Source organism: Canis lupus, chromosome 2 (assembly GCF_048164855.1).
Source record: "Canis lupus baileyi chromosome 2, mCanLup2.hap1, whole genome shotgun sequence".
Lineage (NCBI taxonomy): Eukaryota > Metazoa > Chordata > Mammalia > Carnivora > Canidae > Canis > Canis lupus.
In genome coordinates this window covers 13840307-13867568 of record NC_132839.1, presented here as the reverse complement: position 1 = coordinate 13867568, position 27262 = coordinate 13840307, and the positions used below count along the sequence as shown (strand labels likewise).

The 27262-nt window shown below is 36.0% G+C and overlaps 1 protein-coding gene and 1 non-coding gene across 7 annotated transcripts in view; both read left to right on the top strand.

The window, feature by feature from the left end:
- The window catches only part of LNPEP (leucyl and cystinyl aminopeptidase), a 111603-nt gene that overhangs the window by 523 nt on the left and 83818 nt on the right, over positions 1-27262 (top strand). For 3 of the 6 annotated variants that reach the window (XM_072789708.1, XM_072789698.1, XM_072789660.1), the window contains exon 1: positions 234-350. The exons of 1 other annotated variant lie outside the window; for it this stretch is intronic. In XM_072789708.1, the coding sequence (XP_072645809.1) occupies positions 299-350 (52 nt within the window). In that variant the 5' untranslated portion in view covers positions 234-298. Of the gene's footprint in view, positions 1-232; positions 351-22062; positions 22196-27262 lie in introns of those variants that run through there. 2 more of the 6 variants (XM_072789688.1, XM_072789678.1) reach the window with 2 other exon arrangements.
- LOC140623918 (small nucleolar RNA SNORA13) lies at positions 23036-23162 on the top strand. Its single transcript, XR_012023445.1, has one exon. It is a non-coding gene; the product is annotated as a small nucleolar RNA SNORA13 (small nucleolar RNA).

Sequence of the window (27262 nt, the reverse complement as noted above, 5' to 3'; positions counted from 1 at the left end):
GAGGGATGCTGCTGGGTCCTGCGCTGCCGCGGAGCTGCCCGCCCGCCCCGGGCCCCTGCCGTGGGTCCCGGGGGAGGCCCCCCCACCCATCCATCCACGCATCCACCCATCCCTGCAGGGCGTTCCAGCTCCCTTTCGGGGGCTCCCGAGGAAGACCTCTTAAATACCAGGGGGTCCGTCATGCTGATCTCACAATGTGACTTGAGGCCAGAGCCGGAGCCTTGCAGGATGCCCTGCAAACAGCCCCAGCTCCTCACGGAGCGGACGCACACGGTGGATCCCACCCCGGGCAAAACCCATGGCTTTGCTTTGGCCCCCCACCCCCCAAGTGCTAGAGTCACAATACAGGGGTGAGATGTCTTCACCGTTTTTGTTTTTGTTTTTGTTTTGGTGGACTTGGAGTATATGGGGTTTCCTTTTGGGGGACCAGAAAGTAGGAAGGATGCCGGCGAGGGAGAATTGACCCTAAAAATTAAGACGATTCAGTCTGTGGCTGACATGTGTTTTTCTTGCGGGTGGTGGTTGGTTGCTCCAGGTGGACAGTTTGTCGCATTAGTAGATGCGAACGCCTACTCCTGTTTAGGGTCGGTGGCCACCCCAGAGGTAGAGGCATTGTCCACTGGACATCCCAGGCCCTAGCCGGACTTTCCGTAAGCCTGTTCCATACATGGGACTGCGAATTATCCTAATCTCCCTGTCCCTAGTTCAGGGTGCTTTCTTCTACTGCCATCTTCCTGTCTGCACTGTCTCATTAGGCTCAACGGTGGCAACTTTAATTCTGCATTTTCTTTCTCAATCAGGTTCTTTTATTAAATTATTTTTTAGAGATTTTATTTATTTATTCATGAGAGACAGAGAGAGAGAGAGAGAGAAGCAGAGAAACAGGCAGAGGGAGAAGCAGGCTCCATGCAGGGAGCCCGACCTGGGACTGGATCCTGGGACTCCAGGGTCAGGCCCTGGGCTGAAGGCGGCACCCAACAGCTGAGCCACCCAGGGATGGATCCCTCAGTCAAGTTCTGTTTGTAATCACTAAGGCTCTAAGAATAGTCAGGTAAAGTCACTAAGAGAATTAAGGAATACTGGAACCAGAAGTAAACTTAGAGAGCATCCAGTATTTTAGTGTCAAATACGTTTCATATAAATCATTATGTCCTTTCAAATTAATATTCCAAGCCTTTTTCTTTGTCTGAGATAGAATATTTGGAGCTTCCATGTTCACAGGACTTTTTAAATGTGAACTTTCGACTTAAAAAAAAAATTCCCTCGCAACAAGGCTGAGTCACCCATTTGGTCAAGACTGGTGCTAGCCGATTTGGTAGACCCGTGCCTATAGAATTAAAGTACATTCTCACATCTTCCAACTGGAGTCTTTTCTCCCCTCTTAAAATATGGTCCTCTGGATGTGAATATTTGCAAATCGTCACATTGGCGAGGGCAGTGGAAAAGCCCCAGAGAAGTGAACAAAGACAGACAAACGCTTCAGCGTCTATGTAGGAAATTGGTTTTTTAATCCTTTTCCTATCTTCCAGATTTTCACAATCTGCTGGAGAACAGTTTGACAGTGCATTTTAGTTAATGTGTTAATCACTCCTTGAAGGCTTATCTAAGTGTCCTTTAAAAGGAAATAGAAACTACAACACCTAAAGTCAGCCAAAAATTAGCTCCTAGCAGTTTGAGGTGCTTTTCTGGGTTAAGATGGACTGTTTATTTATTTCAAAAGTTTTGAAGGATAGCTGTAGAATTTTTATAGTGTCTTTAAATGGGACTTGTTTAAGCATGTTTATCTTTGTACTTAATTCTGTTGGGTACAGAGGATATCTACATCTAATTCTTCTCCTTTAGGTCTGGGGGTTTTGGTGCAGAGTATTTTCTTATGCAGAGAATTTAAAATTATAGGATTTATCAAGCTTGATATTGGCTTTTGCACATTCACTCTCTTCTAATAAAATCTTCACCACTTATACTGTCTCATATATATCTCTGCTTATAGGAGAGGTGTGAGAGCTTAACAAACTAGTTTTGGCAATTCAGAACCACTTATCTTTTAATTAAAATGTTGTCAATAGTTTCATCCTCTGACCTGGAAATTTGTAGAAGAGGCACATTTAGTTTCTGTTTTGTGGTTTTGTGACTTTCAGTACTCATCTATTCCAATAGGGCTTTCTGTGCTTTCCCTGTTTTCCATCAAAAGTTGCTGCTGGTGTGGCCCATTTGTCTTGGGCCCTGCTCTCTGCCTGCTCTGCCTGCTGATAATGGGTTCATTTGATGAATATCCTATGTTAACCTGTCCAGGTAACATGCTGCTTCAACCTGTTTAATATGCTTATCTCCAGAAAGGTTTATAAGAAGAGACTTCAGTGTCAGGAATTTCCACTGGGCTCAGGAGTTATTTTTGATCTTGCCCTTGGGAGGGGACTGCTGACTGTTACACTGCAGACTGGATATCCAGTCTGGCTTTGGATTCTTGGTGACTTTTCTGGGGAGAAGGATGTGCTGGACTAGTTACTCAAGATTGATTTGGCAGTAACTATTATGTCTTGTTAGGCCGTTAGAGATGACTTCTTAGGAAGTAGTGATTTATATATCACTAAAACCCAAAAAAATAATGGCAACTCTCTAGATCTTTTGATACATGTACTAGGTTATGGCAGGTAGTTATTTGATGACTGTGTTGCTTTATTTCTCTTTATTTCTTCTCATTTACATGCAGGATTAGAGTATTTCAGAATAATTTAAATTCATGTTAAGGAATGTAAATGCCAGGGCTCACTCTTAGAATCTGATGATGGAGTTCTAAGGTTAGGGCCAGGAATGTGGGACTTCATTTTGAGGATACTAGAAGTATTCACCAGAAGGGAGCTTTTGAGAACTTAATTAGGTAGGCAAATTCAGGATTTGGAAGCATATTAATGGAGGACTTTTTTTTTCTTCTATGAATACATATATAGTAGACATATAACTATAACTATAACTATATATATATATATATTCCACCCCCTCCCCCCATGCTTTTTAGTTTGTGGTATCTGGAGGGTGGAAAAGCATTGATATTTTGAAGTCCCAGAACTGAAAACATAATTTAAATGGTTCATCATTTTTTTTTCTTATGAACAAAGCTCCCAGGAAACACTTTGGTACTACAGCCTGGTTTATAACCAAACAAGGGGAATTTACCTGTCTTACAAACTGTCTTTGTTTTTGTTTTCAGATTGCCATCCAATTGAAAATATTCCCCAACTTCCAAAATGGGAAATCTGGAAAACAAATTAGACAATTCATGGGTTGTAAAGCAGTATAAAATTGTGATTTCATCTTTTGAACTTAAAAATAACAGTTGTCCCATAGTTATACATTTTCTTTTTTAAAAAATGGTAGCATCATCTATCAAAAATATGAACTTACCACATTATTTATATATATGCGTGTATATATATATATATATATATATATATATATCTTCTGTGATAGATGGCCACCATGAAGGAAAATCCTTAAAAAATGGAAGATTGTTTCTCCGAGTGATGGAATATAAAGTAAAATATATATCTTTATCCTTCTGTCTTGAGTTTTCCATTTCACGTGAGTGAAATAGGACTGTACAGGAATCAAGTGTTAACATCATTCAGTATTCTAAAGTTAAGGCTGTAATTAGAAAGTATCCATTTTTAAAGAAAGCAGTGTTGGTTGGGGAGACCTTTGCTTTGCATAACAATTTCCAAAAAAGTGTGTCGTGAGACAGCATATTTTAGGAATGATTAACATCGGTGGTTATCCCTTATCCATAGGTGATCCTTGAGAACTGAAAGATACATAACTGGAAGATTGGTTATAAGGAAATTATCATATAGAAAATAAGCCAGTAATTCATTCAAACACTGTCTTTTGAATGCTCACTTACAAGGAGATTTTTCTGCTGGGCCCAGTTGCAAGAAACCCACAAACCTGTCAGCAGATACTGCTGACCTCAATAAGAGAAATGAAATGGAAGAGTCTAGTTTTGTATTCATGCTAATATAAAACTAAGAAGTATGGAAGAAACAAAAAAGCAATGAAACTTTAAGATAGTTTTCTAATTAGGAAGCAAATGTACAGAATTGTCTTTATTACCTTTTCATGTAACATCTCTTACCAGTAAGTTCACATTTGTAATGATTCATTGTAATACTCCTGTTGGGAAACAACAGCATTTTGAACCCTCTCTGTGAAAGCATTAGGAAATTGAGATATGAAGGAATTTAGCCAAGGTTACCCCTGAAGTTGCGATGGATCTAGATTAGGCCAATGTCTCTGGGCCGTTGAGGTTAGGACAGTGTCCCTGTGTTCTGTTGGTTAGTTACCTCATGTCTCCAAAACTGTAGGAGGTTGGAATGAGGGCTAATAATATACTAGTAGATCTTTCCATAATATTATTGGAGCAACCAGAGAAAGCTTTTTTTTTTTTTTTTCTTTTTTAACTTTGAATCCCTAGATATGTACATTTTCTGAGCATTCACAGGAAACCAGGGTTGGGGATGGAGAGAAACTTTGGGTGATTCAGCTCCTTGTATATCCATCCAGTGGCCTTTGAAAGAAAGCTGCTCATTGCCTTGGTGTTTCTTCTATGTCGTAAACATGACAGAACATAGTTTTTGTTCCTTAGTCTATGGAAGGATGGTCAGGATTCCCTTGTAACTTGATTCGTTGTTGTAATCCAATTGTGATTGTCCTGGGATGCCCTGTAGGACTTTGAATCCAAAGATATTTAGGGAAAATTGGGACTTAAGAGAATAAGTGATGAAGATGAAAGAAATGTAGAGGTTTAAGGAAAAGGGGAAAGCTGATAGGCAGAGATTTCCTAAATGGTCATGTCTTGAGCCTTGCAAATCTTTGGCTGAGAAATGACTTTAGTTTGGGGAGCAGGACACTGATGTATGAGGTTGAAAGATGGAGGAATTGAAGTGGGAACAGGCAAGTAGGTGGATCTGGTTAGGCAAAAGTAATTGAAGGATGGGGGGATTAGTGAGTTAAGACTGGCATCTTATCTTATCTCCCTGGAAGGAGATGACAACATTTGCCGCAAGTTAAGTGATACACAATGTACTTCTCTGTCTCATAGTCAGAAAATTCATAGTTATTTGTAAGGTAAGACTGTTCACTTTCCTGGGGGCGTCTGGCTAACTCAGTTGGTACAGGATGAGACTCTTGATCTCTTGGTTGAGTTCAAGCCTCACATTGAGTGTGGAACCTGCTTAAAAAAAAAAAAAAAAGACTTTCCGGAATGTTTTAGGTTTCAAGAAAAACATCACTAAGAGGAATATGGAGTCATTGACTTTGTAGGAGCATAGTGATTGCAGTTACTGCTTTTTAGTGCCTGGTTTTCCTTCACTTTTCCACTGATGCTTATGATTGAAAAATGAATTAATTTACTTTTTAAAAATTTCAACCTTAGCATCTAAACCAAGAGGAAACCAGTTCATTTACCAAAGTAAAGAAAATTCAGGCTTTCAAGGGTGTTTGAAAAAACAATGGAGAAGCAAGTTCAATAGTAAAAGACTCTTTGAAGTTCTTTTCCGTTAGAATGTTTTGCTTAATAAAGGCCTCCTGAGCATTCCTTCCACATATTTCAAGAATGCAGCCACCAAAATAAAACTTAAGCTGGTTGTTTGGACTTTTTGTAGATTGAGGGGTTGGGTAGTCCAGAGTTTTGTCTAGACCCCTGGTGGTATCCAGGGAGGCCAAGCTAGTGGATCTGGGAAGAAGGGTAAGGTAAAGGTAAAGGCTTCTTGATGCGTTTATGGGGAGAACTTCCTAAGCTGGGCTAACAGGAGAATGGAAAGTGTAGTGAGAGAATGAGTACCTTTGTGGGTTGGGTGAGCTCTTTCCTTCATGGGCCTTGGAGCAAATAATGACCAGGCCTGTGTGGTAGTGTTTCTGAGACAATTGCCCCAGGTGTCATTCACTGCCCTAGATGAACTTTCAGGTGGGCAGGGAGGCTTTGGACCATGATATTTCTCACAGCTGAAACTGTTATTTCATAAGATTTAAAAGAGTTTTAGAACAGTCATCATTTCAACAGCATTACACCATTCCAAGGTTCTTTTTAGAGGAGAAATGCATGGTAATTAGTGGGAGTAATTGAGGACAGCTAAATGCTTTAAAGATCTTTCTTTAATTTGGTATTGGTAGTGTGATTTGATGACAAAGTAGTGTAATCCTTGCCTAGTTTCTTCTCATTCCATAATTGTCAAAATGTCCTTAATGGTTAAGAAAGGGAGGCTTCTGTGGCCCTTGGAGCTTGGTGGTAGGCACTAGTATGTTCAACAGTTATCAGAATAATGTCCATGAATTTGGGCTGATTCCTCTTTTATACATATTAGCAGTATTTTCTCTGCCCTCTAAACTAAATGCGAAGTACCTAAGCCCTTTGGGCCACTGACATTGTCCTTTCACTCTCTAGATTGGTGGCGAGTTTAAGAAAACTCTTGAGTAAAAAAAAAAAAAAAAAAAAAAAAAAAAACAAAAAACAAAAACAACAAAAAAAAAAAAGAAAACTCTTGAGTGTAGAGTATTGAGTATTAGTGGGAGTAAGAAATGCTTTGCTCTTTAGAATAGCAGCCTCACTTCCATTTACATCAGTACAGGCTACTGAGAGGCTTGCTAAGTTTTTATCTGGAGGAAGCACACAGAAAAATAATTAAACGTAAAAGGAAAGTCCAGCCTGATTTGGGAATTAGATAATAGTGTTTTGAATTAGGTAGAAATAAGCAAATGTTCACTAAAGAGTCACTAACTTTGCTCCAGTGCAGTTCATTGCAGTTGAGTACATAATTCTGTTTTAGTTAATTACCAATTCAGGAAACACTATTGAGATAAAGATTTGAAGAATCCATGCATAGAAGCTTTTCTTGGCAGATAATGAAATGACAATGACTATTGGTAGACAAAAATGCTGCAATCCCAGACTTTTGGATAATCGTCACTATCATCATTTTTAAATGAGTTAGTGATAGGCAAACTGACCCTCAACAAATTGTAAATTTATGGCAAAGTTTTTGCTATGAAGATTCAAGATTATCATTTACCTTGTGTTTTATTAGTCTGATAAGTCAGAGGGAAAAGTATTTCAGAATTATCAGCAAAATAATTTTTTTTTCCAAATCCCTCTGACATCAGTTCTAGCAAATTTATTCACCAGTTGAGGTATTTTCTAACTCATAAGCATTCTGCATACATTGAAGAGTTCTCATACATTTTCTTTGGAGATCTTTGGTGCTATGCATTCTCTTTAAATCACTCACAGGTGTTCTTTATGCCTAATGCCATTTTTCATTTTAAATAAAGAATAACGATAGGTTAAGATTCTTTTGAAACTATATCCAAATAGTTTATGGAATTAAAAATAAAATTTTAGGTTTTGCTCTTTAGAAAGTATTTGAAGTTTTGTAGATTTACTCAAGAGATTAATGAACACAAATATTTAGGCATCATTATCAGTTTCAATTACTTCTTATGGCTGAGTCTTTCTCAGGGGTGCCCTGAGGATTGTCGAGGTGTGTGAGACTTATGTTATGAGGAAATATTTTTTAAAAATACTATACCTGATAAAGATTGTAAATTTGTTTGGAGAACAAGTTTGATATAAATATAAACATTATGCTAAATAATTTAGCCTTGAAAAGGAAATTGAAAAATTAAGCTCAATTTTATTTTTTACCCACAAGGAATGACTGAGATTAGCTAACTTCTAAGCGAGTAAAATAGCATATCTTTATGTGAATTCTGGTCATTATGACAGTATTCCACACTGTTTGTATTCTTTAGTCCGTGGAATATCGTGCTGCCCTGCCCTGCCTTAATGTGATGTGTTTTAGGTGTCCTCTAGCCTGAATCTTAACTAGAGTATTCCTTCTGTGGTATCAACGGTGTTTTTGAATTGGTGATTGTTCAGTAGAATTAAATGGTTATGATCAGGACTTTATACATTATTGTAAATTTTACTTCTTCTCTTTGTTCTTTATTAATTTCATTCTAACAACCAGGGAAAAATACAGGAATACACATGTATATTGAATTTATCGTACAAAAAGTTTTTTAGGAGATGAATGCTTTGGACTTAAGTCTGTTTTATTGAAACCAGGTAATACTAAGATTCGAATGTACTTAAATTATTTTCTTTTATATTGTTATTTTCTTTTTAATTTCTTCTTACATCCTAATAGCCTTACTGCATCTGTTTTTATCAAGACTAAAAATATTGCAAACCAAAATTAGTGTCCCACGTCTCCTTGCTCCATTCTTCTTTTGGGGAGTGAGTAGTTGGGGTCAGAGAAAAACCATAGAGGGAGTATTTTAATACGGATTCTTCTTATATACCATTTTAAACTGTATCAGCTAACCAGTATTTTTAAAATTTGTTTTTGACAGGCCCCCACTTAACTCTTTTAAAGAAAATAATAGCTTTTAAAAAGATATCCCTCTCAAATAAATATATTAAAATATACCTTCACTATGTGCTAACTTGTTCCAAGTTGTGTTCTTAAAGCTGGAATACAAGTAAGTGCAGTATGCTTTCTGCCCTTGGAAAATTTACTTTCCAGCAGAATAAATAAAAAAAAAATGTGTATGAGCACACAAATTAGTACACTCTCTTTGAAAACAGTCAGACTTGGAGGAGCGCAGGTCCTGTCCCACATTGCTTTCCTTAAATATATTTAATTTTATACTTTGTTTTTTCATTTTAGAGATCTACCCATGAATCTACCCCCTTTTGTAAGGCTACTGCATAGTGTAGCATAATGGTGAAGAGCAATTCATACTGCCAGCATTCAAATCCAGGCTCCTCAGTCACTGGCTCTGTGACTCTTGTTTTAAAGATACTACCAAGATGCTTTCTTTAATAAGTTTTGTTAAAAAACCAAAATGTGCACAGAAACTCAAAACCTTTTCTAATAACATTTGAGATCTGGAAGACATGGTGGTTTGGGCATATTCCTGCCATAATGAGATTTTGAAATTTGGGAAACAAATGATATTTCTTGTATTTGTTTACTAAAGGCTAGAGGCCAGTATAGGAGGATTCTTTGCATTTCATATTTATTAAGAATTATGCATTTGTAACACTTTCAGGGAAGTGTTGCCTAAGTAGAGGAACTATTCATTTCTACATTCAGTTTAATTCTGGTTTACATATGTTTTCCTGGTTCTTTCCAGCAAGTGTAATTTGCAACACCTTGCTGTTCATACAAGTAGGTCTTGTTTTCAGTGTTAAATCAGGTATTAAATATATTTTGTCTCTTAGGTGGGGTTGAAGTAGTTAGGAATTTAAGACCAAAAGGGGTAGTGTTAAACATGAAGGTATAGAATAAAGGTACTTCTTTAACTGGTAACAAGGTCTGTATTTCATAGGCATCAGGAATGCAAACAAACCTGTCTATCATACAGTGTGTTTCAATACATACCTGTTTTGTGTTTTCACAGAAGCTTAAGAAACTAGTTTTACTAGTGAATTTCTATTTCTTCTAGTACCTGTTTACCCTTACTTTATTATTATTTTTGCTGAATGAATGTAACTTGGCAACACCTTTTTGGATCTAAGAGTCTATTGTGAATTTTGGCAATTCACCTCCCTACCTCCATCCTGCCAGAAGTCTCTGGGTCTGTTGTTTGTTTTTTCTCACAAAGATAATATTCTGAACTTCTGAATCATTAGTGATTTTGACTAAACAGCAAGGTGAAGGAGGTAAGAAATAATCTTTTAAGTATTTGGTGGCTATGTGAGTGGATTGCATTGGAACAGAGTAGAGACATTCTTCTCCTTGAGTCAGAGTTGTTCCTGGGAGACCTCAATGTTAGGAAGATAGCGTTTTCCCACAGGAATAAATTATTGGAGTTCACAGTTCTGCCCAAGAATGTCCAAGGACGCATAAATGGTATATTATGAAAGCAGAGATACCACTTGTTTAGGACTCCATTTTTTGAATGGTGAAAACCACATTTTCAGTTCTGTGTTTATGTACATGCTTGTTCAGCCAAGAACCATCAATTACATATGACAGGAAAAACACAGTTGTCTTATATCTGGTTCCTACCAGAGTTGACACCCAACATAGTACCCCACATGTTAGACGCACATGTTAGATGCTTTACATTAAATGTTATCTGAGACTAATACTTTACACAACTCCAAAACAAACTTTAAGTAACATTTATGTTTTTACTCTTTTAATGTGGGTTTTTCCCAAGTAAAATTAAATTTCAGTGCTCTTTTCCTTTTTCTATATATTTTTCTCTAGCAAATAGAGTAATTCCAAATCACTTTTTTTGAATGTTCGTATCAGTGTTCATTCAGCTTTTCTTTCCCCCGAAATGTGTTTTGAGTTCTTGCTGTGTTTCAGACCCTGTGCTTTGTGTAGGGAAGATAGTGCTAAATGAGAAATGGTCAAAGTGTTTGAGGGGAAGGGGGATGAAGGTTAGTGGAAGGGAATCTCTTACTCTGAAGCATTTTCAGAATCAAAATTAAAGAATGACCCAATATTTTCCCTCTCCTTTCGTCTTCTGTGCTTATCGCATAGCTAGAGAGCTGCTTTGCATTTGAGAACTACATGATGCACTTAAATCAGTTTCTCTTTTTGCAGTGCTGTGGGTCTTCTGACTGACCTGTTCAGATACTTTGGGGATCTTTGGGGATACTTTGTCTGGGGATAACTGTTCAGATACTTTGGGGACCTTTGGGGATACTTTGTCTTTCATTAGAGAGCCACAAAAACAAATACCAAGTCAATTAGATGGGACTTTTAAAAAGAAATTTCCTACTATCAGAATTGGTCAAAAAGGCATGAACTGGTCATGCATAAGAATTCAAGTGGCCTCATGGATAGAGTAAAGTAGAGGAAGCTGTCTCATGGCTGTCACTTAGACAAAGATATTGAAAGGCAGGATTCCCCATTAGTTTACACAACAGAATAACTAATGGTCTGAGTTACTGTATTACAACATGAGCTGAGGTATGAAAGCATGAATTTAGACATGACACTAACCGGAAAGAAAAAAATGTAGATGTTTCTGTTCTGATGTTAAAAGATAAAAATTAAATGACATTTTGAGAAGAACAACACTAACTACTAGTACCCAAGTAAAGGAGATTATAATATATAAACTGTGAAGACATTTTTTCAACATTGCCTTCCCCCTTAAAAAAAAAATCTGTATTTCCCTCCCTTACTTAGTATATTTATATACCTTATACCTTACTTTATTTATATATCTTACCTTATACCTTACCTTATTTATATATCTTATACCTTACTTAGTATATTTATGGAGTTTTTATATAGAAATGGTATAGGCAGTATATTAGCTCAACCTGCTGTAACAAAAAACTGTAAGACTTAATTAGTGACCTAAACCAAAGAAAAATTATTTTCTTACAGTTGTAGAGGTTAGGAGTCCAAGATCAAGGTGGCAGCGTGGCTGGTTTCTGGTAAGAGCCCCCTTCTTGGCTTGCAGTTGGCCACCTTGCTGTGTCCTCACATGGCTTTTCCTCTGTGCCCAGAGCTCTGGTGTCTCTCTCTCTCTCTCTTATAAGAGCACCAATCTTATTAGCCCCACTCTGATGACCTCATTTAACCATTATTATTTCTTTAAAAGCCCTGTCTACAAGTATAGTCACATTGGGGGTTAACACTTCAACATGTGAATTTGAGGGGAATAGGGAACCATCGTTTTGGATAGTTTATTTATCTCAAGGTAAAGAAAATTGTGTTTTTCCATAGGAGCAAATTATTAGAGTCTATGTTCCTTCTGCCTGAGGATGCTGAAAGGAACACAAATGGTTCAGTTCTTTTTTTCTGGACCCAGGAATTCAGGGTGATTCAGAACCCCTTGCCCCTGCCTGCCGTACTATAAAGTTATGCAGACCACCTATATTTATTTTTCTTTCTTAATAAGTTTCTCTATATGCTTTTTTCATACAGTATAATGAAACTGCAGTGCTCAAATTATGATATCTGGAAAGTTTGGGAATTTTTTTATCTTTAAAGGCAAGAGTTATGCTTCTCAAATCTTAGGGTATCAGGACCCCTTTTATACACTTCAAAATTATTGGGAACACCTAAGAGGTTTTGTTTATATGGGTTATATCTCTGATATTTACTGCATCAGAAATTAGCACTGAAATTTTTTAAAAGATAAAAATTAATAAGTTAGTAGATTCCATACTAACAATAAAAAACCTTTTACATGTTAACAGAAATGACATTTTGGAATGAAAAATAGCTATCCTCCAAAACAAAATAGAGCAATTACCTTCCACCGTTGCAAATCCCTTTAACATCTGGCTTACTAGAAGACAACTGAATTTTCATATTTGCTTCTGTGTTCAGTCTGTTGTATCACGTGTCGTGTAGCCTATGGAAAACTCCACTGTATACTTAGGAGAGCCTGGGAGTGAAAATGGCAAATAACAGCTCGGTATGAAAACAGTTTTGGCCTTGAAGGCCACTAAGAGTATCAGGGATTCTCAGGGGTACTTATGCTGTGCCTTGAGAACTATTCTAAAATTCTAAAACAGGTAGAAAGTGGAGCTGATGGAATTGGGCAGCAAGTGTCTTAAGATAAATCTAGGTCATAGGAGAAGGAAATGTCCTAGTCAGGCATATCTGACGAGCCACACCTCAGATGCCTTGGTTGTTTGAGGACTCTAAGGTCATTTTATTTCAGCCCTGGATGGTTCTAAGGAGGGCACAGATTTAAAAAGAAAAACAAAACATTCAATTGTCTTTTAAAAAATTGATTTTTATCTCTTTTCTGTTTATACTTGCAAGATTTTTTAGCAAGTTTCCCCTCTTTCTCAATACCCCCTCCCTCCAACATACACTTTATGGATGTATTGTTTAATTTCTCAGCCCTTGAGTGATATCTTAGACTTATCTTAATTATAATGAATTAAAAGCTTCCAAAGTTCAATTATTTTTGATTTCTGCTTGTCTTGGTCTGTGGAGTCCAGAATGATATAAAACCCTTTGTCCCATACCTGCCCCCTCATAGAATGACCTATACCTTTAAGAGAACTAAAGTCAACCCTCTTTTTTTTCTCTGGTCTCTTTGGGGCCTGAATAACTAGGACTGATCTACTTAAAACTGTCTTGCCTGGGAAAGAAGACCTATGGTAAACTGTGATCACATGTAAATATGTACATCCCGGTATGTACACAAAAGTTGAGCCAGCTGAGCTAGAGTTCTAGAAAAATAGGTGATATACTCACGTGTGCTAACACATCCATTCAAAGTACTTTGAAATAGTTATTAAAGAGAAAGCCATCAACTCTCTTGGTGTTTATAAGAAGTGTCAGGAATACTTTTAAACAGGAGACCTTTTACACTTCCTCTGTGTGAGTGGACAAAAAGTAGTTTTGTTACAAAGTCATGAAGTCTGGTGGGTGATTGTGTAGTTATTGTTCAAATAAACCTCTCAAATTGACCTTTTTATAATGAAAATCAGAGTACCAAAGTGTTGCATATTCCTGATTCTTGGTGTTACATTTTTTAAACGTAAAGTCAAACAAAACAAAAAAGCTTTACAATTTATCCCTCCCTCCATCCTGAGGACCCTGAGATCATGACCTGATCCAAAGGTAGATGCTTAACTGGCTAAGCCATCTAGGTGTCCCTACTTTATAGAATTATATATAAATAGAATTATATAGATTTTGTATAAATGGAATCATGTACCGTTTTTTTTTTTGGCCTGTATTTTTTTTTTCACTCAGTATAATTTATTTTGAAACTCATCCATGTAATACCAGTAGTTCCTTTTTTTCTTTTTTCTCTTTTAAATTGCTGATTCGTATTTTATTGTATTGATATACCATCATTCGTTGGTTCACCTCTTAATGGACATTTGTTTCCAATTTTGAGTTATTATAAAGCTGTTGTGAACATTCAAATACAGGTCTTTGTGTAGTCCTTTGTTTTTGTTTGTCTTAGGTAAATACCTAAGAAATGATTGATAGGATCATCAGGTAGCTGTGTTTTAACTTTTTAAGAAACTGCCATCTGTTTTCCAAACTGGTTTTACCAATTCACATTTCCATTAGGAGTGAGAGTGCTTATTCTCTATGTCCTTGCCAATATTTGGTATGATTAATTTTTAAAATTTCGACCAATCTAATGTGTGCATAGTGGTATCTCAGTGTGGTTTTAATTTCATTTCCGTGGTGACTGCTGATGTTGAACATATTTTCATATTTTTTTGGCTTTTTTGTGTGTGTGAAATATGGCTGTTTAAATCTTTTTGCCCGGTTTTTGAGTGATAAGGGTTGTTTATGTATTCTGGATACATGTTTACACAAAAGTATTAAAAAAAAGGTTGCACAAATGTGCAATATATATTAATACAGTTACTATATATATTACACAACCACATATAATAATTGTTCCATGTACATAAAAACAATAAAGGTGTTATTCTATCATTTTCTGGCTTCCGTAGTTTTCTGTTAAGAAACCTGTGGTGGGATGCCTACCTGGCTCTACACAGAGCTTGCAGCTTGTGATCTCTGGGTCATGAGTTCGAGCCCCACCGTCCGGCACCTGCTCCTCCCTCTCCTTCTGCCACTCCCCCTGCTATGTTCTCTCTCACTCTCTGTCAAATAAATAAAATCTTTAATAAAATTCTATAAAAGTAGAAAATAAACTAATCTGTAGTAACAGGAAACAGGTCAGTGACTGCCTAGGAATGAGGATGGAGATAGAGTTTTCTTTGAAAAGAAAACCAAAACCAAAAAAACTTGTCGTAATTTGAACCAGTGTTACCCTATATATGATATATCACTTTTTTTCTAGCTGGTTTCAACTTTTTCTTTACTTTTGGTCATTAGCAGTTTGGTTGTTTGGGTCTTGGTTTGGTTGTCTTTGGACTTTACTCCCCCCCGCCCCCCCCAAGATTCATTGAACTTCTTGAATTTATAAGTATATATCTTTCACCATATTTGCAAAGTTTTGGGCCATTGTTTCTTGATAATTTTTCTGTCTCTGTTTTTTTCCTGTCATTCTGGGACTCCCAATTACATACAATTACATACAATTATATGTTAGTTCTTTTGCTACTTTCTTACAGGTCTCTGTGGCACTGTTCATTTTTTTCCTCACTCTTTTCTGGGGATTCTTCAAATAATTTGTTTACCTATAAGAAATATTTATTGTCTGATATGTGGATCATAATCAAAATTGACCTTCAGTTGAACTTATAAATAGCTGGAGTAAACAGCTACAGTGGGTTCAGTGAAGAAATCTAAAGTAAAACTTAAAAAAAAATCCCACACAGTATGATTTGCTGTAAACTTTTAAGTTGCTAACTGAAATGTTTTTTAAGCAAGTTGGCCAATTTGGTGTTTTAGGTATGGGGTGTCATTTCCTATATTACTATTCTTTTATCAGTTAGGACGGTGAGTTCTGTGTCCCAACAAAGAGCAGTGCAATTATTTTTTCCCTATGATGACTGTGTTGAGACCAGTCTTTGTAAGAAGATGGGAAAGTAATAAAATGTGTTAGAAACATTTGCATTAAAAAACAAATTTTAAAAATTAGTAAAGTTTCATCTCTTAGCCAGAAAACTCCTACATTTATGATTATGCAGACTCTGCTGTCCCAAGTATCATGTTTTCCAGTTCTAGGATTCACCTAGTACTAAAGGGTAGAAGGAGACAGTGCATAGTTTTCAAAAAATCAGCTATATTACAACATGAGAAATTTCCCTAAAAATACAATTTTTTCAATCATATTTCGTCTCTGTTTTGTCTGAGATCAGGATGGAACCATGTTGCTCAGTCTTGAACTGTCAACCTGTTTGTTCATTGTAATGTGTTCATTTTTCTTTTTCTGGTTTGGCCTTAAAGTCTTAAGAATTCATTTTACTATGAAATGTAAAAACTCATTTTTAAAAAAACATTATAGTTCTTTGCTCTTTCATAGGAAAAAGAATAGAATAAAGTAATAACTCTAGCATCTTATATACTTGCTATTTAGATAGATGAGTGCTTTACAACATTATGAAGTTCTATTATCTGAAATGGACTCATTTAAAAAAAAAAAAACTTGTCTACCATGGCACAAGAACAAATGACTTATCTGAGGTTGCTTAACCATTTCCTGTAAGTCTGAGAAAGTGGTTGTTTTCAAAATCATTGAGCTGAATTTGGGTAGAACTAAACTTAGCCGAGCAGTTTGGTAGGTTACATTCACTCATCGTTTCACTTCCATCTTCCTTGTAGGAAAGTTAAAATTTAAAAATTAAAAAATGAAGTCTTGATTTCATTAATATTTCCTAACCAACTGAATAACTGAACAAAAATTAATTATAAAATATAATGGGTTTAGAGGGTAGCATAAAAAGTTTCTAGTTTTCTAAGACATCAAAAAAAAAGTTTCAGTAAAATGAGTGTTATATTTGGATAATTTCATAATCCTAACGAGTGGTAGAAAGTTCAGTTTACTGCCCGTGATGAAGTTATAACAGGGAATGTAATTGGGAAAATCAAACAGCACTTTTGAATACCTACTAAATTCCTGGTGGAGAGAGTTGTGCGAACCATCGTGTTCAGTGTCTGACACATGGTGGTAGTTGTATCAATCTCTTTGTAGTTCTTCAGCTCTGACCTAGAATAGAGGTGGCTCTGTGACCGCCCCAACCAGATCCAGAGGCTGCAAAGACATAGGACTTTTCTCTGGCACGTGGGACTTGGTTTGACATTCCCGGAGCTATTTTAAGTCCTGGCACACGATCTAGAAGGGTTTAGTTACTACAGTCAGAAAAATGTAGGTTTGAAATTTGGCCATGCCACTTACCAGCAAGTTATTTAGCCTCTCTGATTCTCACTTCTTCATCTATAAAATGTTGTGGGGATTAAATTAAATGAGATGACGTATGTAAAATGCTGATTAATAATACCAAAAGCTAATAATTATTTAGTACTTTACAGTGTGGCACTTTACTAACGCTCTGTTCTAAATGCTTTACACTTATACTATTTAATTCTCAAAACTCAATGAGATAGGTACTATTATTATGTCTATTTTACAAATGAACAGACTGAATTTGGAAAGATGAAATAACTTGCTCCGGGTTACACAGGAAGTGACCAGTCTGTTTTTTTTGTTTTTTTTTTTTTTTTTCCAGTCTGGTTTGAGAGTCATTCTTAACTACTCTGCTGTGCCTGGCTCATTGTTAGCACATGCTAAAGCCCTTAGTGAATGTTGATTTTGATCATCATAATTATTGGTGGTGGAATTAAGAAGGGGATTTTTTTTTTAATTTTTATTTTTTTTATTTATTTATGATAGTCACAGAGAGAGAGAGAGAGAGGCAGAGACATAGGCAGAGGGAGAAGCAGGCTCCATGCACCGGGAGCCCGATGTGGGATTCGATCCTGGTCTCCAGGATCGTGCCCTGGGCCAAAGGCAGGCACCAAATCGCTGCGCCACCCAGGGATCCCAAGAAGGGGATTTTGATAATGAACTTGGTGTTAACTTTTTTCATTGTCTGACCTAGTCCTGTACTAGGACCCCAGGCAGAAAGAGCATCCACATATCTGTTGATGAGGGATAAAGATGTCATGTATTTCAAGGCTCTTGGGCTTTGGAGGAAAAGCCCACAGTTGCACAGTTTTCATTTGAAGAATGCTGTGCGTTCTGAATATTGGGTATTCTATTCTAAAGGGTCAGAGTTGAAGTCTGACCATGAGGCCCCTGCTTGTGTTCCCATTTCCAAGATGCTATAGAATCATAGAACTAGTATGTACAGTGTAACCTCAGTTTTGTCTTAGGGAATAAATGAATCTGTAAGAATTGTACACCACAATATTAATAGCTACTGTGTGGATGATGGATAAATCATTTATCTATTGCTGTGTAACTAACAAACGACACAACTTAAGGCTTAAAATAATAACCATTTTATTTGCTCACAATTTTGTAGGTCATCAGTTTGTACTGGGCTCAGCTGGATGTTTCTTCCACTGGTCTTGCCTGAGGTCACTTGATTTAACAGCTTAATTTGGAGCTGGAAGATTTAAAATAGCTTAATTGGCGTATCTGGCCATTGGTGCTGCCTGTTGGCTGGGCCTGTCTTTCCAGCACGGTTCCTCATCCACAGGGAGACTAGCTCAGATTTATTTTTATGGGGCTTTCCGGTCAGTACAAGAGAAATAATGAAAGGGACGGGGCCTCTTAAAGCTAGGATTAGAAATTTTACAGTGTCACTTATGCAGTACCATTAATGGAAGCAAGTTTTAAGGCCATTATATTCAAGGGGTGGAGATACAGACTCCGCTTCTTAATAAGAGGTCCCATGGGAGGTTAATAGCAAGTTCTGTCCTGCTCTCCCAGGTTTCCTGCACCATCCAGGGCCATTTCTAAGACACTGCAACAGTGTTGATAATTTTTCATCAATTCGTTAACTTTAGATCTCCACAGATTAAAGCATGGTCTGTATAAATTTGAGGGAGGTTTCCTGTTTTTATACAGATAAAAAGTAGAAAGTATAGATAATAAAAATGCTCAATATACCCATAACTCCCAGAAATAACTAGTATTAACATTTTTATTTACGGTGCGTCCAACTGGATGAATATTTATTTAAAATTCTGTAAATTGCCACCTAATACTATATTTTGCACAACTTTCCATGTTTTAGATAGCAGTAAATTTTATGATATAATTAATTTTTATTTCTGATATTTTATTAGGTATGAATATATCTAGCCCCAATAGTTTCATACTTAGATTGTTTCCTTTTTCTTACTGTGTAAATAAGACTGCTGTAAACATTCTTATACATACATCTTTCTGCAGTTACTCATAGGATGTATTTCTCTTCTGGAGTTACTTAGTCAAAGAATACGTTTTAAGTTTTGACATGTATTAATGAGACATGATTTTAAACATCTTGTGGTTTAAACTCATCAGCAAGTGTAACTACAGAGTAAAGTTCTTAAGTGTTGTAGTAAAATTATTCTTTAGACATTCATGAGTAGATGTATACATTATGATTTGTGTTTGGGGGAACTTAGATGTGTGCGTGCCCTTGATTGTCAGGATGAACTGTTAGGGTAAACCTTAGATTTAGATCAGTTTCCCTTTAACGTGATCTCAAATATAATGAATAACTTTGAAAAACTAGTTAAAAATGGAAGTCATAAAGAAAAATACTTTGCTCTAGTATTTCAAGTCAAAATGTGTAAATTTAGTTACTAATATTGTCTTATGGACTGAAGCTTTTATTTTGCATGTGGACCCACTGATTAGAGTTTTGTGTTCTTCTCTGCTGCCCATGATGCATCTATAATTTCCAGGTTCTTCTTTTCTTTTTTTTTTTTTTCAAGTGGTTTGAGAACTTAGACACTTTGAAGCCTGGGAGCAAACATTCTGCTGTAGGGCCCTGTTTCCCCAATCTTTTTGTTTTTTCTTGGTAACACTTAATTTGGCAGCTGTGTTACTTGGGAGACTTGCTTTTGTAGGGTCTTTCTGCTGCATACTCAGCTTTCACAGAAACAGTTTTCCTCCTTTTTTTTTTTTTTTACATTTAATGAAATACTTATGTAACTACAGTCATAATTTTAACTAGCATGTATTGACTGGAGAACAACTAATCCTTGGCAAGAACACAGCTGCTCTGGTGGGGACATAAGTGTTTGGACCTTCTAGATAGTAGCGCTTTTGGCATCAGTGGGCACTTGGTGTCAGAAAATGTCTTTTGAGGGGAATGGAGAACATTGGGTGATTTAGAGGTTTAAGTGGACATAAGTTAAAAGCATGCCTAATTTGTTGAGGTAGAAAATTTTCTTCCTTTACTAAAGGAAATTACTCTTATTTTTTAATTCTTGTATTGCAGTTAAGGTTTGTATTAAACTACAGGTGTTTATTTGTCCCTTTCTCCTAGATCCTTTTTTTTTTTTAAGATTTTATTTATTTATACATGAGAGACATAGAAAAAGAGGCAGAGACGTAGGCAGAGGAAGAAGCAGGCTCCCTGCAGGGAGCCTGATATGGGACTTGATCCCAGGACCTCTGGATCACCACCTGAGCCAAAGGCAGAGGCTCAACCACTGAGCCACCCAGGCACCCCGCCCCTCCTTGATCCTTTATGTGAAATTCTATATTTGAAGCATTTCATGTCCAGATTATGTGCTGTAGCCCTTGTTTGTATTTGATACTCTTTGATCATTGGCCTTCTCTAGTAGAATGCTTCCTTTTCATCTTAAATGTTCTCCTTGATAGATATTTAAAATTATGTGCTTCATAGCTACAACGTAAAACAAACAAGTTCATATTATTTGCTGCTTTCCTCCTGCACTAAAATGTTGATTTTTGCTTATTGTTGACTACAAAATTGCACAGAAAATAACAGATGTGATTAGGCTCAGGGAATAAAATGTGGTGTAGAATTTGAAGATAGTGAAAAGTTTATTGACAGTGTTTTAGTTTGGTAATGTAAAATTGATAGCTTTGTAATACTGCCCTTCAGGTTATTTTAATCAGAAAATGTGAGCATTATATAAATTTAAATTGCCTTCTTATAAAGTGTAGCTGTCATTGGTTATCTGGGTTTTATTGTGTAAATGCAATTATAGTAAATGAGCATGGCCTTTAGATACACTTAATCCCTAGAGATATTTTGGGAAGAGTTGTAGTGTATTTACAATCAAGGCAGCCATTTGGCAAATATCTCAAAAGTCACATGACTTCAAATGTAAAACCTGTGTATTAAAATCTCTGCAAAACAGAATTATCTCAAGTTACCGTCTTCCACACTGAAATCCTTTATGGGCGTTGCTGTTGCTGATCTTAAACGACAAGAGGCCAGAATTGTTGCTTATGTTATCATTTGGTATTTGTGGCACAGAAGACAGATTGGGTTTCTAGACTTTACCTATTTTATGAATTTTTTTTACTGATGTGTGCTGTAGGTGACATTTAAGCATCATCTTTTATAGTAAAAGGGGGGGGGATGGATTGTACCAATGCATTTTAAAGGGAAGTGCTGTGTGTGTAGTTGAAAAGTAAAAGATGTGTTTATTTGCTATGATTTTGATGCTCCTACCATAATTATTTAATATATTAGCAAATAACATTTAATGTAGCACTTCATAGTTTGCAAAGTGTTATGACCCATTTATCTTATTTGATGTCTATGATTATCTAAGCAGATTGGGCAGTCATTATTTCCTTTTTACCTGTAAGAAAACTGAGGTCCCAACAACACACTAAGTGGTGGAGCCAGAACCAAAATCCACAGGTTCCTCAGCACTATGCTTTATGCCTCCTAAAGCATAATTGATTTAAATTTCACACTGGCTCTGAGGGAAGAGTACTAAGAAGTAAGTAAGAAGTAAGAATAGTCAAGTGTCCAGAAGAAATGATACGGAGTGATTCAAAGCCCATAATCACTGAAGTACTACTAAGCCCTGCTGATTTGGGACCCAACCCCACAATAGATGTTAGGAGGACCTTCTTAACCTCATAGCTAGCTTGTTAATTCTATCTTATTCCAAACTTTAGTAAGCCTTGGAGATTTAGCCCTTGGAGAATCTGTGAGTGGACATGGAGGTAATTTTCATTAATTAATACTTAATTTTAATATGTTGGGTGTTGCTACTTTCATTTCAACATTTATTATAGCTATTTTCCCTGCAGGGCACCAGGGATATGGTGATGAATGAGATAATTGCCCCTCCCTAGAAGAACTGTTTCAGTGTGAAGCAGAATCTATAATTATAGTTTACCTATGCAGAACTTCCCTTCTTTATTGGCTAAACCAGGCCTTGAAATTTTTCTAAACCTTCTCACCTTCAAATTATATAATTCTGTAATAAGCAAGGAGTTCCAGAATTAAAATGTGGAAAAATTTTAGAAAAATGTACAGAGCAGATTTTGGAACTTCATATTTCATCCTAAATGTGAAAGGCTGTATGAGCATGTCGTGTGCACAACTATCATTTGCCAGATTTGAGAGGCTGCCAGGGGTTTGTAGTGTGGAAAGAGTGAGGTGACTCATGATTCGGGAATGATTGTTTTGATCTCTCCCTGTAGGCTCCGTAGAACATTGGCAGGGCGGCCAGCATAATTAACACTGCACAGTCTAATTATAAACACAACTCTGTGGACAGTGGCTACCATAGAAGAAAGCCTGTATTGGATAAACAATCAAGCTGGCAGGATTCTTGTGAGTGATGACTAGATAAGGTCAAGTTTACTATAAATCAAATTGCTTTTCCTAGATTGTCTCAGGAGTTACCATAGGGGAAAAAGGTATTTACTGTGAAAGTCTCACTGGGTTATTTTCTTAAGGGCCCATTGAAGCATTTCTTTATTGCAGTCCTTCTAACCTTTTCATCCTGAGAAAACAGGCGTCTTAATTTTTATGGTGTGCTGTTTTAGGGAGAGGAGGGGGATGGGTCACAGTAGCACACTTGTTCCAGTAATAGTTGAATTGATTTTGAAAAGGTGAAAGAAACTAGGGATTTGAAAAGTTTATATTGGACTAGTGTACTGAAGAGTGAGAAAAGCAAGTCCTGTGGGCTGAGGAAGGTGAGGAGGCTGGGCTCAGGGTGCAGCGGTGAAGTGGCCACGAAAGCCCAGGCTTGCGAGAAACTGAGACGTATGTTACACATGATGGCCTTGCACACCAGTCAGAGGCAGCACAGGCACTGTACGTGGTTGTATGTGTTTAAGGATTTGTTGAAGCGTGGCACGGAGCTGAGGAATGACTTAGTTTAAATATAGGTTTAGCCACTGGCTCCCTGAGGTTTAGAACAAAGCTGCTGGTCCTGGAGGTGGGTTTCACAAAACTGTAAACCTGTGCTATACTGCAGGATGGTTGTATTTCTACAGAATGAACCTCAGATTTGTGATTTACCCTAAATAAAGTAGCACTTTAAATCAAATGCTTAAAAATGAGGCTTTTTTTTTTTTTTTTTTTTTTTTTGGCTTTTGCTTTTGCTTTGTCTTATTGAGAAGTACTCAGTTAAAATTTTAAATGGACACTGAAAGACATTTTTCCTTTTGCCTTTGTGTTGCCCATTCTTTTTTGGAAACTTGCGAATGTGGTGTCAAAAAAAGCAGAATCTAAACACTTTGCAGCCTTTTCCTGTCCTTGAATTTTTGGTGTAGGAGCTGTATAAGTAACAGTTTATGCTTTTACTTTAGTTTACACATGTGATCTTGAGTTTTCTGTTAAATGTATGGTTTCTCTTAAACAGTTTTAAAAAAGATTTCTCTTTTTAATAAAACAATATACAGAAATCTAAATTCAGAAATAAATGAGTTAAGTACAGGTTGATTTTTTGGTTTTCTTTTTGCATAAGAATGCTTTTTTTTATAACCATTGAAGAGATTTTATAAGAGGTTTTCTTTAAGTACTGCTCCAATTCCTTTTAAATTTACAAAAAAAAAATTACAAAAAAACTTACAAAAGGAATTCTAGCTTTTTATTTTAAGAGGAGGGGGGAACATATGGATGTAGCTAGTAGCATTATCCCTGGCTATATATTTACCAGACACTCTTGGAAGAGGTACAGATATAAAGCTGTGGGGCTTGTGAAAGAGAATTTCTGTCCCTAGCCCAGGACCCAGTTCTTATTTGTCTCTTACATGAACCTAACTAGACTTTTGAGAAGTGAAAAACTGGTCTTGGAGATCCATGAGGACCTGACATAACGTTGATTTTTAAGGCCAATTCCTAGGAGAATATGATTAAGAGCCAGTAATACTACTTTCCTGCCCTCCAGCATTTTTTGCTTTAAAAATTTCTGTTGTTTCAGCTTTCTATTTCTTTGATTTCCACTCTGTTCTTTATTATTTCTTCTCTTAGGCTTAATATACTATTCTTTTTGCTTTCCTAGGGTGGAAACTTGTATCACTAATTTTGAACCTCTTTCTAACATAGGCATTTAAAGCAATAAATTTATTTTTTAAAATTTATTATTTATTTCAGATATTTTAAAATTCCTGTGGTTTATTATTTGGCTTGTGAATTATTTAGAAATTTTCTGCTTTCCATATATTGTCTAGATTATTATTACTGGTTTTTAAAAATTATTTCTATTGTGGCTAGGGAACATAGTCTCTAAAAAACTCTTTCGGTCTTTTAAAGTTCATTGAGATTCGTTTGATGGCCCAGTATATGTATTCTTCAGTTGTTCAGTGTAATGTTCTATAAATGCCTTTTCAGTCAAATTAGATGATGGTGTTGTTTAGATATCCTTGGCTTTACTCTTTTCTTTTCTCCTTGTTCAATCAATTTTGAAGAGAAAGATGATAGACTCTCCAGTTATGATTGTGATGTTTCTATGTCTTGAGTTTTGCCATTTTGTTTTTAATTTTGAAGCTCCTTTATTAGATACATACATACTTAAGCTTGGTATCTTATTCTGATGAATTTATTTTATCATAATAAAATTTTATTGTAACTTGTTAACCTATTTGTGTTCTTAAATTTAAAAGTTATCTTTTATAAACAATGTGTAGTTGAGTCTTGCTTTTTTAAATCCAGTGTGACAATCTCTGTCCTTTAGTTGGAATGCTTAATCCATGTACAGTTAATGAAATTATTTATGTGGTTGTGTTTAAATCTACCACTTTGCCATTGTTTTTATTTGTCCCTTTTATTTTTGTTTCTGTTTCTTTTTTAATACCCCCTTATGGGTTAATTGAGTATTTTAAAATTAATTTTATTTTCTTTACTGGCTTTTTAGCTATCCATCTTTTAAATTACATCTTCTATCGATTACTCTAGGGTTAAAATTTGCATCTTTAACTCATTAAAGTCTGTTTATTGTGAATATTATATCATTTAACATTTATACCTGTTTCTCTCTCTTCTTTACATCTCCTACTTTTCACTGGATACTTCCATTTCCCCTTCTCACTTCACAAATATAACTTAATTCCTCTTATCCACTCTCTCTATTCTTTGTGCTCTTGTTGTCATATTTTTTATTATATAACATACATATTCTATATATGTTAAAAACTGCTTACATACTATCTTTAAGATAGTTTTAATATACAGCTTTTTAATGAAATTTTGAGAAGAATAAAGACCATAAACTTTTATTTTTAACAACTTACTCATCATTTCTGATATTCTTTCCTTCTTGCAGATTTCAGTTTGTCTGGTATCATTTCCCTCCCGCCTAGAGAACCTTCTTTATAGGATCTTGTAGTGCACAACTGCTTGGGATTAATTCTGTCAGCTTTTATTTTAGAAGATCTTTATCTCATTTTTTGAGGGATATTTTCACTGGTTATAGAATTCTGAGTTGACAGGTTTTTTTTTTTCTTACAGCCCCTTAAAAATGTTGTTCTGTCATCTTCTGGCCCCCATTGTTATGATGAAGTTAGTGTTCTTTGTATTATTTTTCCTCCTGTATGTAACATATTGTTTTTAGGCTTTTTAAAAGACTTTCTCTTTGGTTTTCAGCACTTTGACCATGATGTAGCTAGATATGATTTTCTTTTATCTATAGTTTTTAGAGTTTGATGAGCTTTTTGGATCTGGTAATAGTGTTTTCAGCAAACTTAATACAATTTTAACTTTTGTGCCTTCAGATATTTTTCTGCTTTATTTTTAGAGTCTTTTGGGGCTCTTGTTACATATGTGTTAGACAATCTCAAATTTCTGATACTGTATTAATTTTTCTTTGATCTTATTTTTTTCTTTGTTCCTCAAATTGGTGATTGCTAGTGATCTGCCAAGTTCATGGACTCTTCCTTCTGCCATCTCCAATCTCCTATTAAGTCTATTCAGTGAGTTTTTCGTTTTAATTATTGAACCTTTCAACCCTAGAATTTCCTTTTTCCCCCTCCCATTTGATTGTGTTGTGTAGTTTCAGTTTCCTTACTGAGAGTTTCATCTGTTTATGTATTTTCCTTTCTTATTGTTGTAAAAACATTTTACTTTAAGACATATTTCAAATAGCAGCTCTGAAGTTTTTACTAAATTCAATATTTGGGCCAATTTAAAGTCAGTTTCTAATGACTTATTTTTTCTTATGGGTCACATTTCTTGTTTTGTTCAATGTCTAGTAATGTTTTTATTATGTTTTGGGCAGTGTTGACATATTGAAGATACGCCAATTTAAAAAAAAAATTTTGTAGAGTGTTTTGTTTTGTTTTGTTTTTTAGTAGCAGTTTAGTTACTGGCTGATGTCCCAATACAGGTTTTTTAGGCTTTATGGTTTGCCGGGGGAATATCTGTGGAAAGCTCAAGGGTTTTTTTCTGGCTCCCCTAACTTAGCACAACTCTTCCGCCAGATTCTTTTTGCCTTGTGAATTTTGTTAGGGCTTGGTTTTAGACTTTGTTAATGTGGTCTAGAGTTGGTCTTCTTCTAGGGTGTACTTTTTCCCTTAAAGTGAAGCCTTTCTAGCATTTCAAATTGATATGCAGATTGGTCATGAGTTCTCTTTATTCAGGCTGGATTAGATTGGCAATGTTTCCCTCTGTTGCTTGACCTTATTACAGCCGCTCTTTTGTAAGCCTTATGTAGTTACACCCAGCATTGGTTAAGGACTCTCAGGGAACCCTTATACAAACTTCTGTGGTCCCTACTCGGCACAGTCCTGCCCTCTCCAGTGTCCGGCCATGCTCTACTAGGACTCTAACTCACTATACTACAATTAGAAAGTTGTCCCAAGGCAGAGAACCAAGCAAATGTAGGCTCACATTATTGTTCATTTATCCAGTAGCTAAAAATAGTTGCATCATTTTGTCCAGTTTAATAGTTGTTTACAAGAGGAAGAAAAGTCTGGTATCAATTACAGTGTCATATTGGAAGTGGAGGTCTCCCTTTTTTATAATGTGTTGGAGTGAACTTTATAGGTAAGTTGAAAGGGAAAAATAAATCTTGGTCTCTCCTAGAATGAAATAAAGTGAGCTTATGGTGCTTATGAACTGACCATTTCTCTTTGGTCTTCCTTCCTCCCACCTCTATTCTTCCATTCATGACTATCCTAGCGCTCTAGTCATAAGAGAGGCAAAGTGGGAAAAGGGAACAGAAGAAAGACCTTTACTTGGATCATGCATCCTAGGTTGTGACCCTGGACCTGTCAATTGGAAAATTAAATGGGCTTTTTGAAACAGCACTATGTAAAAGTAGGAATGCATATAGGACTTTTCTGCATTAGTATTTTATGACACTGCTGATACATTGCAAGCAGTGTTTGTAAGCAAACAGGGTGTATTAGAGAAAGAGGCTTTTGAGAACATCTTTAAAACTTCTCTTGTTAGTAA